Below are 19,689 nucleotides of genomic sequence, written 5' to 3' on the forward strand. Positions count from 1 at the left end.
AGCAATCACCCTGTTTCACTTAGGATGTGTTGACTTGGGTGGATTGGCAGAGTGAGTGCCACTGATGGGGAAGTTTGGATTCATTCACATTCAGATCCCTGTTAAAGGAATACACCTCTTGCAGAGGTCTGCTTTACCAGGTGTGTTCTGCACAGATTTATCACCCACTGGTCAATTCACTCATTTTTTATTTTATTCATTATTTAGCTAACATTGAGAAATCACAAAGTGCCTCCATTACATGAAATGCATTTTGACAGACCCAAATGAAATACACATTATGTTATACCACTATGTTACACGTAACTCCCAGGTTATGCAGGGATTAGTACAAGAGTATGCAACACACTCTTGCATGCGTATTACACACCTACATGAGATAACACAGCACAGAGAATAGAGGATGATGTGTAATATGCTGGGTGAAGCCCGCCCAGCCCTCGCCACACATTTTCCCTCTGGCTCCTTTTATATCAGTACATATTCTTTCTTTCTGTCCGAGTTTCTCGCTGTTTTCACAATACAGCCATAGATCGTGCAGTCCTAATCTCCACTGCAGTGATCTGGAGCATTTTTGGAGAAGTAGTAATTTTATGGTTAAGAATGCTGGCTTGAAGTCAGGCTGTGATCAGCTCCCCTACAAACTAGTTACATAATCTTGAACAAATTATTGAACCTCTCTGAACCACCTAGACAAGCACGGTACCTCACAATCTGGGAAGGACTGACTCAGCCATTCTCTTTTAGTGGAGTGGCTGCCTCCTCAGGGCCATCTAACCAGAGGGTGTGGAAATCAGGTGCCATGGCAAGGCAAGGGCTGCCCCCTGGTGGTCACAGAGAAGAGGGAGGCCTGAGGCACCAATATGTGGCTTTTCTCAACTGGGCCTTAATTCCAGCTTCTGCCCTGTCCCTTACCTTGCCTTGTCCTATCAACGCCCCATCCCCATCCCCAAAGGGTCAATGTGGAGCAAATTGTCTCTTGTACTCAACTGTGAGAACCCCATGGTTTGGGGAGGGAGGGAAGATCACCACCAGTGGAGTGGGGGTGAGGGGCTGGAATGGGCAACTGGCCTGAGGATAAAACTCCATATTTCACAGGGCATATAATTAATCACATGGCACTACTCCATGTCCCAGGGCAATGCAGCTTAGAAGCCAAGTCAACGTAAATAGGAATCATGGTTCCCCTACTTACATATCTGTAAAATGGGAGTAGCATCTGTCAGTTTTCAGACTCCACTGTAGTGGAGGGTCAGTGTGTGTTAGGCTTTATCTCCTCCCCAGTCCTGGGCTAGAATGACCAAGATTATAGCTGGGCCTGAACTCAAAGGTGTTTTGCTCTTTCAACCTCTTTTGTCCACCTAAGATTTCCAACATCCAAAACTGTTGTGGATTATGAAGACAGTACTTGGCTTTTTTTAAAGTCCATCTAGAATAAATCCTGGTGTATGTGTGGATTCAAGGACCCTTTCAATAAATCTGAGACTCTCTAGGGAACTTTAACCTGTGGGATGGGAACTGCTGTGCTAATCCTCTCAGCAAACTCAAGGATGTAACTTTTCAAAAGAAACTTTTACCAGGTACTCAAGAAGAAAGGCAACAAGTAGGAAAGTTGTGAAATGGATGTACACACGTCTCTGGTCTGATTGCTTTAACATCCAGCTGTGGGCTGCCTTGAGGGTGGTCAGGGCCAACAAACTCCCAACTTAGAGCTTAGAGCAGGAAAAGGAGTGAAAAAAACAGAAGAGATTCTGGAATCCCAGCACAAGTGATCCCATCTCACCTGGTGTTTCCTCCTCTATGTGTTGGCAAGGGTGAGACTTGGGTGACTTCTCCTCCAGCTGAGTCCTTATAAATATTTTTCAACTAATTAACGGTTCTCAGGCTATACTTTCACCCTCTGACCATGACTCCTCTGAGGTTCACCCCACCTCCTTTGGCCTCTCCTTCTTGCTGTCATTGTCCAACTCCCTCACATTCACCAAGAGCAGACGCCCGACTCTCCAGCTTCCTCTCTATTTCAATCTCTGCCATCTCTCTGGAAGATTTAATGTCCATGTATACGACATTATATACAGATGTAAATATATATATATATATATATATATATATATATATAGTAAAGTACATAGATCTTAAGTGTACAGTTTGATGACCTCTGGCAAATATATACACCCATGTAAACAGCACTGCAATTGAGATACAGATCATTTCCACCACCCCAGGAAACTCTCCTATGCCCCTCTTTGGTCAATCCCCTCCCCCTCCCAGGAGCAACTACTGATTTATACCCCTATAGATTAGTTTAATCTGTTCTTGAACTTCATACAAATGGAATCATATAGTATACACTACTGTATCTGGCTTCCTTCATTCTGCATAATGTCTGTGAAATTCATCTATGTTGTTCCAGGTGTCAGTGGCTTGTTCCTTTTTGTTGCTGAGTGGTATTTCATTATATGGATGTACCACAGTTTGTTTATCCATTCACCTGATGGTATACAATTGGATTATTTCTATTGGTTTGATATTATGAGTACATCTCCTATGAACATTCTTGCACACAACTTGCAAATTACTTTTTTTTTTTAAGTGTATTTTTTTTAGGTCTTCTTTTTTTTTAATTAATTAATTAATTAATTAATTTATTTATTTATTTATGGCTGTGTTGGGTCTTCGTTTCTGTGCGAGGGCTTTCTCTAGTTGCGGCAAGTGGGGGCCACTCTTCATCGCGGTGCGCGGGCCTCTCACTATCGCGGCCTCTCGTGTTGCGGAGCACAGGCTCCAGACGCGCAGGCTCAGTAGTTGTGGCTCACGGGCCTAGTCGCTCCGCGGCATGTGGGATCTTCCCAGACCAGGGCTCAAACCCGTGTCACCTGCATTGGCAGGCAGATTCTCAACCACTGTGCCACCAGGGAAGCCCGCAAATTACTTTTAAATACACTAATTTCACAGTTCCTTCACCTTGTCCACTCCATCCATCACCTTGACTCTACATGACCTATACCTTGGATCTTTTCTCCATCTTACCTCTTCTTTCACAGGGACATAAAAGCAATCAGACCTGAGTCCCTCCCAACTCCTGTACCCCCCACATGTGCTTTCACACCATTCTCCTTTTGGAAGACTTCCGGGATGTTTCTCTTACTTTCATTCAACTGAGCATATACTATGGGCTTACCTAGGCAATTCTGTCATAGCCACAGTTTTGTGTTTTTTTTAAATAAATACATTTATGTATGTATGTATGTATGCATGTATTTTTGGCTGTGTTGGGTCTTCGTTGCTGTGCGGACTTTCACTAGTTGCGGTGAGCGGGGGCTACTCTTCATTGCGGTGCACGGGCGTCTCATTGCGGTGGCCTCTCTTGTTGCAGACCACCGGCTTTAGGCGTGCAGGTTTCAGTAGTTGTGGCACGCGGGCTCAGTAGTTGTGACTCGCAGGCTCTAGAGCGCAGGCTCAGTAGTTGTGGCACACGGGCTTAGTTGTTCCGCAGCATGTGGGATCTTCCCGGACCAGGGCTCGAACCCATGTCCCCTGCATTGGCAGATGGATTCTTAACCACTGCACCACCAGGGAAGTCCATAGCCGCAGTTTTAACTACTGCTAGTCTCTGTCGAGTCCCCAGTCTATATCTCCATCTAAATTTGTACCTTTACCTCAGACCTCTTTCTGAGATCTGAGTCCAGATTATCTAACTTCCCTCTAGACATCTCCTCCAGAATGTTCCACAGGCATTTCAAAATCATCAGTGTCTACCCAAACCAGGTCAGCCTTCTATATTCCCCACCCCAGTGAATGGAAACAATCTACCCAGTCACTCAAAGCAAAATCCTGGGACTTATCCTATTCTGCCTTCTCCCTCCATTCCCCCATCCAAACAAACCCCAAGTGCTATCCATTCTGCCTCTGAGATATCTAAGTATCTTTCTCTGCCTTTTGATTCTCACTGCTAGTTAAGGCCCTCATCATCTCAGGATGAAACTAGGACAATTGCTTCTCCGATGGATAGTGGGTTTCTTCTCAATATCCATTCCACGCCTCCCTATCTGAGCATCAGGGCTCATCCATCTATTCAACTATGCCTTTACTGAGTGCCTTCCATGTGCTAGACATCCTATCTTCATCTTCTCTGATCTCTCTTTCCCTTACCTCTCTCCTTATCTCTCATATATCTCTGTCCACAACTCTATTTTTTGTCTCACCATCTTTATTAATATGACTTGTTTCTTCCCTATCTTTCTATCTACATGCTGCATCTCTCTAAACATCTCACACACACATGCACACACACATCCATGTACACAGGCTAATGTGCACGCGCACGCAAACGTCTGCTTATTCACTAATTCATTCATTCAACAAATATTTAGCGAGCACCTTCCATGTGACAGACACCCTCTCTCTCCATATTTCTCTTTCTCTTCCCCCATCTGTCTCCACATCTCTTTCTGCTTTCCCATCTTTCTCCACATTGTCCCTCCCACCCTTCCCCATCAGGACACCTCTTTCCCCCACCCCATCTCTCACCCTCTTTCTCCCCCATTTCTCTTTGAGTGGGAGAATGAGCCAAGGCTGGCAAAGTGCTCTCCTTTTCCTCTGGGGACTGATCACCCCCCCCACCCCACTGAGAAGCCTTCCCTAACTCTGCCAGGCTGGCTGGCTGGGACCACTCCTGGGTGGTCCTGGGTGCCCACGGACACTCTGTGCAAGGATCCTTTTTTTAAAAAAAATTTAATCTACAATATTAGAGGAAGACTTTAACTCACATCTCTCAGAAACTGATAAATCAAACAAGCACATAATTACTAAAGATATAAAAGAGTAAAAGCAGACAATTAAGAAGCTTGATGTAATGGAATTATGTAGAATATTAGAATAATTAGAAAATATCCATTGTTTTCAGGTACACAGAGAGAGGTTTAGAAAAAATCATCAAAATCATTTAGAACACAATTGCTGACCAAAATCCATGACAGTGTAAAAGAATAACAAAGAATATTTATCATACATTTGGAAAATTTAAAAATGCATTTCTAATGTATTTGTAAACTTTTAAAATTATTTATTTATTTATTTATATTTATTTTGGCTGCGCCAGGTCTTAGTTGCGGTGCGGGATCTTCATTGCAGCATGCAGATCTTTAGCAGCGACATGCATGTGGGATCTAGTTCCCTGACCACGGATTGAACCCGGGCCCCCTACATTGGGAGCACGGAGCCCTGACCACTGGACCACTAGGGAAGTCCCTGTATTTGTAAACTTTAAAAACTTACTTCTAGGGCTTCCCTGGTGGTGCAGTGGTTGAGAATCTGCCTGCCAATGCAGGGGACATGGGTTCGAGCCCTGGTCTGGGAAGATCCCACATGCCGTGGAGCAACTGGGCCCGTGAGCCACAACTGCTGAGCCTGCGCGTCTGGAGCCTGTGCTCCGCAACAACAGAGGCCGCGGCAGTGAAAGGCCCGCGCACCGTGATGAAGAGTGGCCCCCGCTCGCCGCAACTAGAGAAAGCCCTCGCACAGAAACGAAGACCCAACACAGCCAAAAATAAATAAATAAATAAAAATAAAATTTATTAAAAAAAAAAAAAAAACTTACTTCTATATAATTCAAATGTCAAAAGAAAATATAATGGAATTTAAAATATTTTGAACTGGGAATTTCCTGGTGGTCCAGCAGTTAGGACTCGGCGGGGCCTGGTTCGGGGAACTAAGATCCCACAAGCCACTCGGCATGGCCAAAAAAAAAAAAAAAATTTTTTTTTGAACTGAATGACAGTGAAAACACTGCCTAACTAAACTGTGGGATGTAGCTAAAACAATTCATGGAAGAAAGTAAATGTGAGGATTAGGAAAGAAAGTTTGAAAAAAAATGAGTTGAACAGACGTTTCAAGAAATTAGAAAAAGTGCACAGAGTATCCCCCAAAATTTAGGAAGAAGATAATAAAGATACTTTTAGAAATTAATGAACTAGAAAACAAAGAAATAATAGAGCAGAAAACAAATACATATTTACAGAGACTACTTATATTAAAAATCTCTGACCAGACTGGTAAAACAGAAAAAGAAAAGGCATACACATACACACAAAAAAAGTAATTTATAGGGAATGTAATGTCTGATACATTAGATATTTAGATTGCAAACTTTGATAAGATGAATAATTTTCTAGAAAAATATATGACCAAAACTGACTCAAGAAAAAATTAGCAGCCTGATATACCTATAACCATTAAAGAAATTGAATCAGATGTTCAAAATTTAAGCACCAAAAACATCATCAAGCCCAGATAGTTATGAAATCTTCAAAACAGAGATCATTCCAGTCATATAAAAATTATTCTAGGGACTTCCCTGGTGGTGCAGTGGTTAAGAATCTACCTGCCAATGCAGAGGACATGGGTTCGATCCCTGGTCCGGGAAGATCCCGCATGCCGAGGAGTAAATAAGCCTGTGCGCCACGACTACTGAGCCTGCATGCTGCCACTACTGAAGCCCTCAGACCTAGAGCCCGTGCTCCGCAACAAGAGAAGCCACCGCAATGAGAAGCCCGCACACCACAACAAAGAGTAGCCCCTGCTCACCACAACTAGAGAAAAAGCTCCTGCGCAGCAATGAAGACCCAATGCAGCACCCCCCGCCAAAAAAACATTATTCTAGTGGTCAGAAAACAGGAAAAGTTTCTCAACTTACTTCACGAGATTAATATAACCTTGCTACAAAAGCCAGGCAAGGACAATTTTTTTTAAATAAATAATTTTTAAAAATCAGTTTTATTAAAGTATACTTTACATATAATCAAAGAACCAATTTTAAGTGTACATTTTGATAAGTTTTGACAAATGATAGTGTAAGCACTATCACAATCAAGGTATAAAAGATATTATTACCCTAAAAAGTTCCACTGTGTCCCTTCCCAGGCAACCACTGATCCTCTTTCTGTCACTCTAGATGATTTGTCTTTCTAAACTTCCACATGAGTGGAATCATACAGTATGTATCCTTTTGCATCTTGCTTTTTTTGCTCAGCATGTTTTTTGAGATTCATCCATGTTGTTGCATGTGTCAGTAGTTAATTCCTTCTTATTGATGAGTAGTATTCCATTGTGTGGATGTACCATAATTTGTTTATCCATTTACCTGTTGATGGATATTTGTGCTATTTCCAATCTTTTAAAAGATATTATGAATAGAGCTGCCATGAACATTTTGTATATGAATCGTTGTGTGGACATACGTTTTCCTTTCTTTGGGGTAAATATCTAAGAGTAAAATGGCTGAGTCTTATGGTAATTCTATGTTTATGTTTATAATGAAGTACCAAACCATTTTCCAGAGTCGCTGTAACATTTGACATTCCCACCAGCAGTGTATGAGAGTTCCAGTTGCTCCACACCCTTGTCAGCACTTGGTATTGTCAGTCTTTTTAATTTTAGCTATTCTGACTGGTGCCTAGTAGCACTCTGTTTTCTTTTAGTTTTTTTTTTTTTTTAATTTATTATTTATTTATTTATTTATTTTTGGCTGCACTGGGTCTTCGTTGCTGCGTGCGAGCTTTCTCTAGTTGCTGTGAGCAGGGGCTACTCTTCATTGTGGTGCATGGGCTTCTCATTGTGGTGGCTTCTCTTGTTGCGGAGCATGGGCTATAGGCACGTGGGCTTCAGTAGTCGTGGCATATGGGCTCAGTAGTTGTGGTTTGCAGGCACTAGGGCACAGGCTCAGTAGTTGTGGTGCATGAGCTTAGTTGCCCCGCAGCATGTGGGATCTTCCTGGAGCAGGGCTCAAACCTGTGTCCCCTGCGTTGGCAGGCGGATTCTTAACCGCTGCGCCACCAGGGAAGTCCCTTCTTTTAGATTTTTATCATGAAATATTTTCAGCATTTGAAATATTAATAGAGAATAATATAATGAATACCTATGTACCCAGTGCCTAGCTTTGTCAGATGTTAACATTTTTCACAATTGCTTCAGATCTAATTTCTTTTTATGCAGAGAGTCTATTGAGAATTCCACGTACTGCACAATCATATGTCTACATTATGTTTCAGGAGAGGATTTAGAGGCAAGGACAATTTGAGAAAGGAAGATTATAAAACAATTTCCCTCACGAACATAGATGCAAGAAAAAAAAAACTTAAAAATATTAGCAAACCTAAACCAGAATTGACTAAATAATGTAAAACTTAATCAGGAATTCCCTGGTGGTCCAGTGGTTAGGACTCCGTGCTTCCACTGCAAGGGGCATGGGTTCGATCCCTGGTCAGGGAACTAAGATCCCGCATGCTGCACACCATGGCCAAAAAAAACAAAAACAAAAACAAAAACAAAAAAACCTTAACCAAGCAATACCTAGTTTCCATTCATACAACTCAATGCATGAAGAGATGAGGGAGGAAAATTCATATGACCATCTCAATCAATACAATAAAAGCATTTTACATAAGGTGTTTATGATAAACAACTACTCAAATTTTTAAAATAGAAAAAAAATCATTTCACAACAGTCATTTATGATTTTAAAAATTAGGACTGTATAACAAATGCCTCTCTTCTCCAGTGAAATTTAGTGTATGTTTTTGAAATGGCTTTGTCTTTTTTTTTTTTTTGTATACATTTCCTCGTGTTCCTATTAGTACCCTCTGTTAACCATCATCTCTTGTGGGAGTATTTGGATTTCTGATATGTGGCCTTCCTTCACTGTTAAAAGGCTATGCTAAGTTTTGTTGTTTTTCAATTCATGATGGAATTTTGGGCCACAGTTTCCACCTGCTTTTGGCAATACATTTCTGGTGTGTTGTCATCTGTTGGAAAATTGTGTTCTTCTTCTTTACCTTTTTTTTCATAGTTAATTGAACAGATGCTTTGGTCATTTCTTTTTTTTTTTTTTAATAAATTTATTTATTTATTTTATTTTTGGCTGCGTTGGGTCTTCGTTGCTGCACGCGGGCTTTCTCTAGTTGCGGCAAGCGGGGGCTACTCTTCGTTGCAGTGCACAGGCTTCTCCTTACTGTGGCTTCTCTTGTTGTGGAGCACAGGCTTTAGGAGCACAGGCTTCAGCAGTTGTGGCACACGGGCTCAGTAGTTGTGGCTCGCGGGCTCTAGAGTGCAGGCTCAGTAATTGTGGCACACGGGCTTAGTTGCTCCGCAGCATGTGGGATCTTCCCGGACCAGGGCTCATACCCGTGTCCCCTGCATTGGCAGGTGGATTCTTAACCACTGCGCCACCAGGGAAGCCCTGGTCATTTCTTTTTGTTACTCATTTTTTTTTTTAAAAGCTTATCAGTTTAGGGGTATTTTTTAGTATTTATTTATTTATTTGGTTGCACCAGGTCTTAGTTGAGGCACGTGAGCTCCTTAGTTACGGCAGGCGGGCTCAGTTGCAGCTCGTGGGCTCCTTAGTTGTGGCATGCAAACTCTTAGTTGCGGTATGCATGTGGGATCTAGTTCCCTGACCAGGGATCGAATCCGGGCCCCCTGCACTGGGAGCGTGGAGTCCTATCCACTGCGCCACTGGGGAAGTTCCACTCATATTTAAATGAGCTAGATTTTTCTAAATTATTAACAGGAGGACGTTTGGTGGGGGGTCAGGATGGCTTTCCAGACTTACAAGTTCAAGGACTCCTCTTTTGCCATCACAATGGATTATTTCCTTAAATTTGGCACCTCTGTGTAGCCACTACCTCCTTGGCCTCTGAGAACCTCTCTCAGTTAAGTAAGCATTTACCCCCAACCTTAGGCTTCTTTATTTCACAGGAGACCTCACAGGCTGCCATCTCCCAAGTGCACCTAAGGTGGTGCACTTAATATTAGGAGAATTTTGCTGCCACATCTGGGTCCCTTTGGCTGCTTTAAAACATTCTCTCTCCACCTTTACAGGTATTTGAATCTGTTCAGTCAGCACTGCCCTCAGCTTTTCCCTCCAGGGGTGAGGCCTTTCCTCCCAGGAAGGAATATTTGCTTTTTTTTTTTTTTTTTAGCAGTCACTGGGACCCTCCCTACTCCCCTGCTCTTCTCAGAGGCACTCCTGGGGAATGCCTGCTCAGCGGGGAATTTGGTCACACAGACACATAAATCGGAGTTTGTAGGTACTCTGTATCTCCTAGCTTCACTGAAAATGTAGCGCACGCGTGCACGTGTGTGTGTGTGTGTGTTTCCAATCTCTTTACAGGCGTCAAGAGGGGAAATTTAGAAATAAACGGCTGCCACATTTCCCTCAAAGCCCTACAAGGAGGCTTTTTAGAAAAGAAAAGACTTTTTGGCAAAAGCAATGTTGGTGAGTCGGTTATGGTTCTACAGAGCTGTCCCTTGTAGACTCAGAATCCTAACTTGTTTTCCCGCCTCAGGGAAAGCCTCTTGTTAACCAAGCCCCTGAGTCTGGTGCAAACACCAGGATGCCCTTTTGTTCATTTACAATAAGAAATAGAGCTGCAGCAGAGATCCGTTTCTTCCCAGCCCCCCACACTCGCCCCATACACACATGTACACTGTATCCATTCAGGTTCTCAAATTTGGTTCATTTGAGGAGACAGTTTTGTTTTGTTTTTTTAATTTGGCTGGGCTGGGTCTTAGTTGAAGCACGCAGGATCTTTAGTTGCAGCACGCAGGATCTTTTTTTAGCTGCGGCATGCGGGATCTTTAGTTGTGCCATGCGAACTCTTAGTTGCTGCATGTGGGATCTAGTTCCCTGACCAGGGATGGAACCCAGGCCCCCTGCATTGGGAGCGCAGAGTCTTAGCCACTGGACCACCAGGGAAGTGCCCAGAGATAGTTTATTTACAAAGGTGTGGGTCAGGTATACGTGAATCACAAGGCATATTGTAACCCCGGCCCAAAGGGATGAGGGGAGGAGAGATTACAGCAGTGGTTTTTACTCATTTTGTGCCACAGATCTCTTCGGCATTCTGGTAAAGTGTAAAATAAAAAATATATAACAAAGTAAAACAATTACATTGAGCTCCAGTTATCAAAATACTAATAAAATATTGGGATAGAAAAAACCATGTACTTATTACCACATTAAAAGACAAGAGATTTAAAATAGAGGCAAGTTGGGACTTCCCTGGCGGTCCAGCGGGTAAGACTCCACGCTCCCAATGCAGGGGGCCCGGGTTCCATCCCTGGTCAGGGAACTAGACCCCACATGCCGCAATGAAAGATCCCGCGTGCCACACTAAGACCCGGCATAGCCAAATAAATAAATAAATATTAAAAAAAGAAATACAGGCAAGTTGAAGTTAGACTTTAATAAAGATATATCAGTGCAAAAGATGTTGTTGGCTTGAGTAAGAACTTTAAACTGTGAAGTGGTCTTTGACAAGGCAACACGTGTAATGTTGGACGTGAGAAGAGGTTGTACATTTTTTTCTTTTCCAAATTCACAGACCACCTGAAAGTTATTTCCTGGGCTTCTGAAACCTGGAAAAGGACAGCATCATGTAGAGCAGGTTGCCTGGAGAGGAGCATTGCCCATAGATGGAGGTGTCAGCCAGCCTGAGGTGACCTTGTGGGAAGGGAGCCAGAGGAATGAATACCCTTAATGTCCTCCCTCCTGTTGTTTTCCTGCCAGGCTCCCCATCAGCCAAGACAGCTAGAAGCCAGAGGTGCCCTTGATATAGTCTGTACAGGTTAGTCTCCTGGGGCAGAGAACAGAGTGGGAGAGGGAAAATGGAGGGGCAAACAGAAGACATCCAGGCCCCCCCACCCCCATGCACAGACAAGCTTTCTGGCCAGTGTATTTTCTTCATGTAGGTACACAGGGGGCCTAATTCTAACCAGGAGTTCCCCTGGAGAGTGTGGAACCATATCAGGGACACTTAGCAACACGGTGCCAGTCCTGTAAGGGGCTCTAACCTCACAGGGTTCTAGCGGGTCATTTCTTGAGCCAGCTCAGCATTCTCTCCCTGACTGCTTGGCTGGACACTAACAACTCTGGCCTCAGTGACTCCTCCTTTTTCTGCCTCCAAGACTCACCAGCCCCACCACCCACTGACACGTACTTAAGCCATGTTGACACCTTCAGTGAGGACAGTAAGCCCTGCAGGCTTGGGAGTCACTCTCTTGCTTTAGGGCCCATGGCTCTCAAACTTGAGTGTGTATCAGAATCATCTGAGGCACTTGTTAAAAAGCTATTGCTGGACCCCACCCCCAGAGTTTCTGATTCAGTAGGTCTGGGATGGGGCCCAACAATGTGCGTTTCTAACATGTTTCCATGTGATGCTGGTGGAAGGACCACTCGCTGAGAACCACTGCTTTAAGGAGATTCTGCATGTCTCTCCTCAGAGCTAGATTTTGCAGCCTGTCACAGAGTTACCTACTTCCCTTATTTCTGGGTTCACAGCTGCTCCCTGGCAGCTCTCTGCCCACAGGCCCCACCTCCCCTTCAGCCTTGACTGCGGACTGTGAGCTTGCCCTCCCTTTGGTCCAGCGGGCCGGCCCCTGGGTTTTGGTGGGAGGTGTCTTCTCGCATCTCTGTTCTTCACAGGCTTTCCCACATCTGTGCTTATGCTGAGTTTCATTCGCCACTCACTTGCCCATCTAGTTACTCTTTACACTTCATTTTTGTCCCTTGGTCAGAGCAGCTGTCACTTTCTCTTTCCCAGGAAGTTTTTCTGAGCATCTAAGCTCTATCTCACCTTGGTAGTCTGCCAAGCCACCCGCGAGGGAAAGACTACTCTGGGACGCAATCTCAGTCCAAATAAAAGCCAGATTCTTCCCAATGGCCTACAAGGCCCTATGCAATCTGACCTCACCTCCTGCCTCTGCTTCCCCTCACACACCTGGCTCCACTACACTGGGCTTCCTGCTGCTTCACGAATACTCAGACATCCAGACACGTCCTCACCTTAGGACCTTTGCGTTTGCTGTTCCCTCTGCCTGAAATGCTCCCCTCCTATATATCCACGTGGCTTGTTCCCTCACCTCCTTGAAATCTTTGCTCAAATATCACTTTCTCAGAGAAGCCTCCCTAAGCACCCTATTTAAATCTGCAGTTCGCGCAGCCCTTCCTATCTCCCTCCCTACTTTGTTCTCCATAGGCACCTACCACCTTTAATATACTTGTTTATTTTTATTGTCTGTCTCCCCCAATTAGATTGTCCATGAGGACAAGAGTTTACATTTATTTGGTTCATTGGCCCTAGAAAGGTGCCTGGCATATAGTAAGCACTCAATAAATATTTGTTGAATGAATGTATGAATAAAAAAATAGATTCCCCCACCAAGACCATCGGGAGGGCAGGGTTGCAGCTTTCTCCTCAGGGGGAGAGGAAGCTGTGATAAAGGGAACTCAAGAGGCCAGAGTCCCCATCAGCATCTCCCCCAATCATGTGGGTCAGGGAGAGGGCAGTGAGAAATGAAGACTCCCAGCTGCAGAAGAGGAAATAGGTTGGGGGCGGGGGAGAGAAGGAAAGGTGTGCCCATCAGTGCTGGGGCAGAGTGGCTGGAGCTTGGGGCGGGGAGTTTAGACTAAAGTGTCTCAGTGAGGGGGACGCACTGTCCTGGCCTCCCCTAGAAGCCACTAGCCAAAAAGAGCAGCAAAGAGGATAAAGAGTGTGCCTAGGGAGGACATTTATCAGAGGCTACTCCCCACTCTGTTGAACCCACAGTGACCAGCACCGCCCCACCCCTAATGTCGGCCTCACTCCCTGGCTCTTGTGTCCACCAATGCTATCTCTCTCAGCACCACTGGCCTCCAAAGAATCTATTTTTTTTTTTTTTTTGGCCGTGTCATGCAGCTTGTGGGATTTTATTTCCCCCACCAGGGATTGAACCCAGGCCCTCGGCAGTGACAGCGCCACAGTCCTAACCACTGGACCACCAGGGAATTCCCCCAAAGAATCTACTGAAATTCTCAAATTCCAGAGCTCTGTAGATTTTACTGAAAATTTCAAAGGAGATAAGATGAGGGGATTACATTGTACATCCTAAAGCAAACAAAGACTCCTTTGTCAGACACTTCCATATTTCCAAGTGCCTCTCTGGAGCTGCCAGGTGGGAAGTGAAGTACCTCTCCCTTTCCAGACCCTGCACCCATCTTGCCACCCTCCCAGATCTGCCAGCAACTTCAGGTTCTTCTCCCATCCACAGTGCAGAAAAATTCAGTCAGCCTTTCCTCAGCTCCCTATCCAAACCTGCGTGTCCAGACTTGTGAAACCTGGGCCTCAGTCACCTGAACCTCCAGACCTGTTCAGAGATTCTTTGTTCCTGAGAATAAACGCTCCCTGGGGTCTTACTGACCTTCCCCCACTCCTTTGGTGGCTTATCGAAATATTTCTTTCACACGCACACTGGGCTCCCCTTAAGAGGAATTAAGGAGAATGTTGTTTTCTCATCTCCTTTCTACACCCAGCTCCCCCTTCTTCCTGGGTGCTAGTGTCAGCAGAAGCTGATGGGGAAGTGAGGCCTGGAACTCAGAGGAGGAGGGAAGGAGGGGAAAGGGGAAGTTTGGGAGGGAGGCCTCCAGGAAGCTGGTGGGAGAGGACAGCTGGCAGACAGAGAGGCGCCCAGCCTGGTCTGTCTCCTCCAGCATCTGCTGAGCTATGAGCCAAACCAGGGATTTACAGGGTAGGGAAGGTGGAATAGGCAGGATCCTAAAACGGGAGAAAGGAGGTGGACAGCCCTGGGCTGGGGGCTGGGAATCTGGCCCATGAAGGCAGAATTGTGATGGCTTCAGGCTGGGCTTGGGGGTGAGGAGAGGCAGGGGGCAGTGAGGCTACATTAACCTTTGCGCCCCTTCAGGAGGAAAAGCCTTTGGGCTGCTGAAGGCCCAGCAAGAAGAGCGACTCAGTGAAATCAACAAGGTAAAAGGAAGAACTAAGGTGCGGGGCCGGGGGGCGGGGTGGGGGGCGGTGGTGTGTGACTAGGAGGGCCTACCCAGGTTCTTGCTTTCCCCCACAGCAATTCCTGGATGATCCCAAATATAGCAGTGACGAGGACCTGCCCTCCAAACTGGAAGCCTTCAAGAGTGAGGGGAAAACTATAGGGGTGGAGAAGGGGGTGAGGAGGGTAGCATTTCCCCAGGAAGAGAGCAGATGGCAGAAACGAAGTTGACTTTTGGGGTGGGAAAAAGGAAGGCTGCCTCTATCGCCACCCTGGTTAGTCCTTTTCCCCGGCCTGCCCCTCTCAGGAGCCCCTCTAGTTCCCTACACCGTACCAGGGCCCTCAGCCTCCCAACCTTCACACTTCCTCTACCTGCCCCACCTCTTCTTCATCTTCCCCCGACACCTAGCACTCGGTCAATCCCTGCCCTGCCCCTGCCTGGGACCCTCCAGCCAGTGCTTACCCTCTCTGCTTTCTCCCCTCACCCAGAGAAATACATGGAGTTTGACCTGAATGGAAACGGAGATATCGGTGAGAAAAGGGTGATCCTGGGGGAGTGTGCAGATCTAGGAAGAGGGAGGTCTTTCCCACAGTGCTCCATTCCCAGTGGTTCGGGAGAGGGCCCATCGACCAGGGCAGGAAGGGGAATGGGGATGAGGAGGTAGAGGCGACAGAGTGAGAGAGGCTCCCCCTCTTCCTACCCCCATCCTCTGCCTCCAGATATCATGTCCCTGAAGCGAATGCTGGAGAAACTTGAGGTCCCCAAGACCCACCTGGAGCTAAAGAAATTAATCAGGGAGGTATCCAGCGGCCCTGGGGAGACTTTCAGCTACTCTGACTTTCTCAAGATGATGTTGGGCAAGAGATCTGCCATCCTAAAAATGTGAGGGTCCAGTTCCAACCTCCCCTATACTTACCTGTTTCCTCTCCCCCCACCTCCATCCCCAGGTTCACCTTCTACACATTACTCAGCATGCATTTCTCTTCCGTCTTTTGAGAGACCCTTCCAAGGTGCTATCCTCATCCATGGTCTGGTCCCCACAGCCCCCAGTACTCCCACTCCTGCCCTTTCTCCTTCTCCTCCCACCCCCACAAACCTCATCCTTTTCCTGGACTTTCACAGCAGCCTAAAATTTATTCTCTTGAGAGGACTGTCCCCTGATCCCTGTGTCTCTTCCCATCTCCATCAGGATCCTGATGTATGAAGAGAAAGCAAGAGAACAGGAGAAGCCAGCGGGTCCCCCAGCCAAGAAGGCTATCTCTGAGTTGCCCTGATTTGTGGTGAAGGAGATGTGGTAGGATTGAAAGGGCTTCTATGACTCCAACATGGAAAAAGAACACAAAATTGTGAGCCAGAGCTAAACTAATTTAAATAAACTACCCTCCTTCAGATCAACAGATCAGCTTGGTCACTGTTTGGGGGATTTTTTTTTTTCCTGGGTTTGGGAAGGAGTGAAGCGTCTTTGAGGGAAGGGTAGCAAGGATTTGCCCATCTGAGCAATCCATCAACAATTCTGTAGTATGTCTACTACAGCAGATGGTTTTGAACACCAAGGGGGATTCCAGATGTATAAGATAGCCTTGACCTCCCTCAAGGAATTTAAGTGGGATGAAAAGACATGTACAGACAAAAAAATATATCATCCAAGCTCATGATGAAGAGCAAGGATTACCTTGAACCAACATTCTCTATGACTATAAGCTTTGTAACCTCAATGATTATTCAGCCTCTCTGAGTCTTTCATTTGAAAATGAGAGTAATATGATCTATCCTGCAGTGCCTGAGATATCATAAGCCCTCAATAATGTTTAAAACTTGAATGAATGGATGGATGGATAGATGAAAGAACTGGTGTTATTGAATTAAGTAAAGGATTCACGACACTATAAAGCCTGATAATTTAAGTGAAAATGAGTCTTGAGGTCCCGTTGGGGACAAGCTACAACAACCGAGTCTATCTAATAAAAGGAAAAGGGGCTTGTATTAGGAGAGTACTGAGGGCATATTCTGAGGATACAGGATCCCTGGATGGCAGAAAGGGTTAAAAAGCCAATTCCAGGGAAGGCAGGAGCCTGAGAGTTCCCAGGCCTTTGGTGAGGCTATTCCTGGACTTTTCCTCCAAGGGGTCCAGATGCATTAACTCCAGCAACTCCCAGTCATTGGCCACTATTTCAGATTTCCTTACTCCCTGGAAAGCAAGAATCAAATTGGCCCAGCTTGTTTCATGTACCAAGGACAGATCAGGCCCCTAGGGCCATTCATTTTGGCCCTTTCCAATGGTAAAGCCAGGTTGGCATCCTAAAGAGTGCTACAGTAACTGTATAGGACTTCAGATGAGGACGAGATCAATGTGGGTTCAATAAAATTTCTGAATATAACAAAATTAATAGCTAAGCTTTACTGAGCACCTACTATACACTGGGTAGATGCTTTCTGTGTATTAATTCATTTAATCTTCCCGACAACTCTGGCGACACCAAGGAGGATAGGAAGGATCTGGAGCTTAAACAATTTGTTCATTCAGGATAAATAAATTGGGTTATATTTACACAATGGACTACTATTATATAGCAATAAGAATGAACAGACTACAACTACATGCAACAATGTGGATCAATTTCATTAATACAATGTTGAGCAAAAGAAGACAGACATAAAAGAACCCTTACTGTACAATTCCATTTATATAAAGTACAAAAGCAAGTAAAACTAATATATATTGTTAGAAGTCAGGATAATAGTTAGCCTTGGGGGAGGGCAGTGACTACAAGAGGCCCTCGGGCAGCTTTTGTGCTAGTTAAGGTTCTGTTTTTGGTTACATGTTTTGCTCAGTTCATGAAAAGTTATCAAAATTTCATATATATATATGAAATACACATATATATTACACACTTTGATAAGAAGAATTTTTTTTTTTCTTTTTTGGCTGGGTTGGGTCTTCATTGCTGCATGCGGGCTTTCTCTAGTTGCAGTGAGCGGGGGCTACTCTAAAGAAGATTTAAAAAATCACTTATTGGACATTAACTATGTTCCATTCCCTATTCCAGGTGCTTGGGATAGAAGAGTGAACAAAACAAAGATCCCTGCCTTTGTGAAGTTTACGTTCTGTTGTAGGAACTGGTGTGGGAGGAGGACAGACAATAAAAAGTAAACATAATTTAAAATTTATATGATCTATTAGAAAATGACAAGTATTATGAAAAAAAGAGAACGTAGAGCAGGTTAAAGGGAATGAGGGGTGCCAGGATGGTCAGGGAAGATTAAAATTTTGAAAGGGTAATCAGGAGAGGCCTCTTTGAGGAGGTGACCAACACTGAGCAAAAACTTCAAGGAAATAAAGGAGTGAGCCATGCAGGTTTCTGGGGGAAGAGTCAGTTGGGCAGAGGGAAAAGGAGCAGAAGGGCCCTAGGGTAAAGACAGGTCTGTGCAGATAGGCAGAGTAATAAAATCAGAAACATAAGAGAGGGCCAAGTCATCTAGGGTCTTGTGGGCCACAGTAAGGACTTTGGTTTTTATTCTGAGAGAAATGGAGAGGCAATGTAGGACTTTGAGCAAAGGAATGCTTTGAAAACTCCTCTGAGAAAAGGCCCCACTCTGACTGCAGTATAGAGAATAGACTGCAGGAGCAGGGGTAGACTTAGGAAGACCAGTTAGGAGGCTGTTACTGTAACCCAGGTAACAGATGAGGACGGCTCAGATCAAAGTGGAAGTGAAGAGGTTGGATTCTGTATAATTTCTCAATATAGGATTTCCTGTCTGATTGAAAGTGGAGAGTGAGATAAAGAAAGGAGTCAATGAAGTTTCCAAGGTTTTTTACTTAACTGGAATTTTTTTAAATTAATTTTTATTGGAGTATAGTTGCTTGACAATGTTGTGTTAGTTTAACTAATTTTTAAATTGTCATCAGCTGAGATGGTGAAGGCTGTGGATAGAGCAGGTATTGGAGGACTGGAGATCAAAATGTTCAGTTTTGGACATACTGAATTTGAAATGATGTTAGATACCCAAGAGGTGATGTCAAGTACATAGCTGTGTATACAAGTCTGGGTTTTGGAGTGAGGTCTCTGATGAATAGACACATTTGGGAGTCATCAGCATATAAACGTTATTTCAAGCCATGAGACTGATGCTCTTGGCAGTTTGGGTAGAAGGTGGGGATGAAGGCTTGACTGGAGTGGGTTTAAGAAAGAATGAGAGGAGAGACATTGGAGACAGTGTATATGGATAGGTCTTCCAAGAAATTCTGCTGTGGTAACTGACCGGGGAAAGGGGACACGAGAATCATTTTGAAAGTTTGAGAGGGACTTCCCTGGTGGTGCAGTGGTTAAGAATCCACCTTCCAGGCCTTCCCTGGTGGTGGAGCGGTTAAGAATCCCCCTGCCAATGCAGGGGACACGGGTTCGAGCCCTGGTCTGGGAAGATCCCACATGCTGCCGAGCAACTAAGCCCGTGTGCCACAACTACTGAGCCTGTGCTCTACAGCTTGCAAGCCACAACTACTGAGCCCGCGAGCCACAACTACTGAAGCCTGCGCGCCTAGAGCCCATGCTCCGCAACAAGAGAAGCCACCACAATGAGAAGCCTGCGCACTGCGAGTAGACCCCACTCACCACAACTAGAGAAAGCCTGCCGGCAGCAACAAAGACCCAACATAGCCAAAAATAAATTAATTCATTAAAAAAAAAAAAAAAGGAATCCGCCTTCCAATGCAGGGGATACGGGTTCGATCCCTGGTCCGAGAACTAAGATACCACATGCCATGGTACAACTAAGCCAGCGCACCACAACTACTGAGCCTGCACGCCACAACTAGACAAGCCCGCACGCTGTAACTAGAGAAGCCCACGCGCCTCAACAAAGAGCCCACATGC

The 19,689-nt window shown here is 45.0% G+C and overlaps 1 protein-coding gene across 1 annotated transcript; it reads left to right on the plus strand.

Annotated features, from left to right (window-relative positions):
* Positions 1-14,460: 14,460 nt before the first annotated feature.
* On the plus strand, positions 14,461-16,213 carry AIF1 (allograft inflammatory factor 1). The gene is made up of 6 exons (XM_059940733.1): positions 14,461-14,562; positions 14,737-14,798; positions 14,896-14,962; positions 15,307-15,348; positions 15,538-15,700; positions 16,008-16,213. Exons 1-6 carry the CDS (start codon positions 14,538-14,540, stop codon positions 16,090-16,092), a joined length of 444 nt encoding a protein of 147 aa, XP_059796716.1. The 5' UTR covers positions 14,461-14,537; the 3' UTR covers positions 16,093-16,213.
* Positions 16,214-19,689: the final 3,476 nt, after the last annotated feature.

This window comes from Balaenoptera ricei, chromosome 11 (assembly GCF_028023285.1).
Source record: "Balaenoptera ricei isolate mBalRic1 chromosome 11, mBalRic1.hap2, whole genome shotgun sequence".
Taxonomy (NCBI): domain Eukaryota; kingdom Metazoa; phylum Chordata; class Mammalia; order Artiodactyla; family Balaenopteridae; genus Balaenoptera; species Balaenoptera ricei.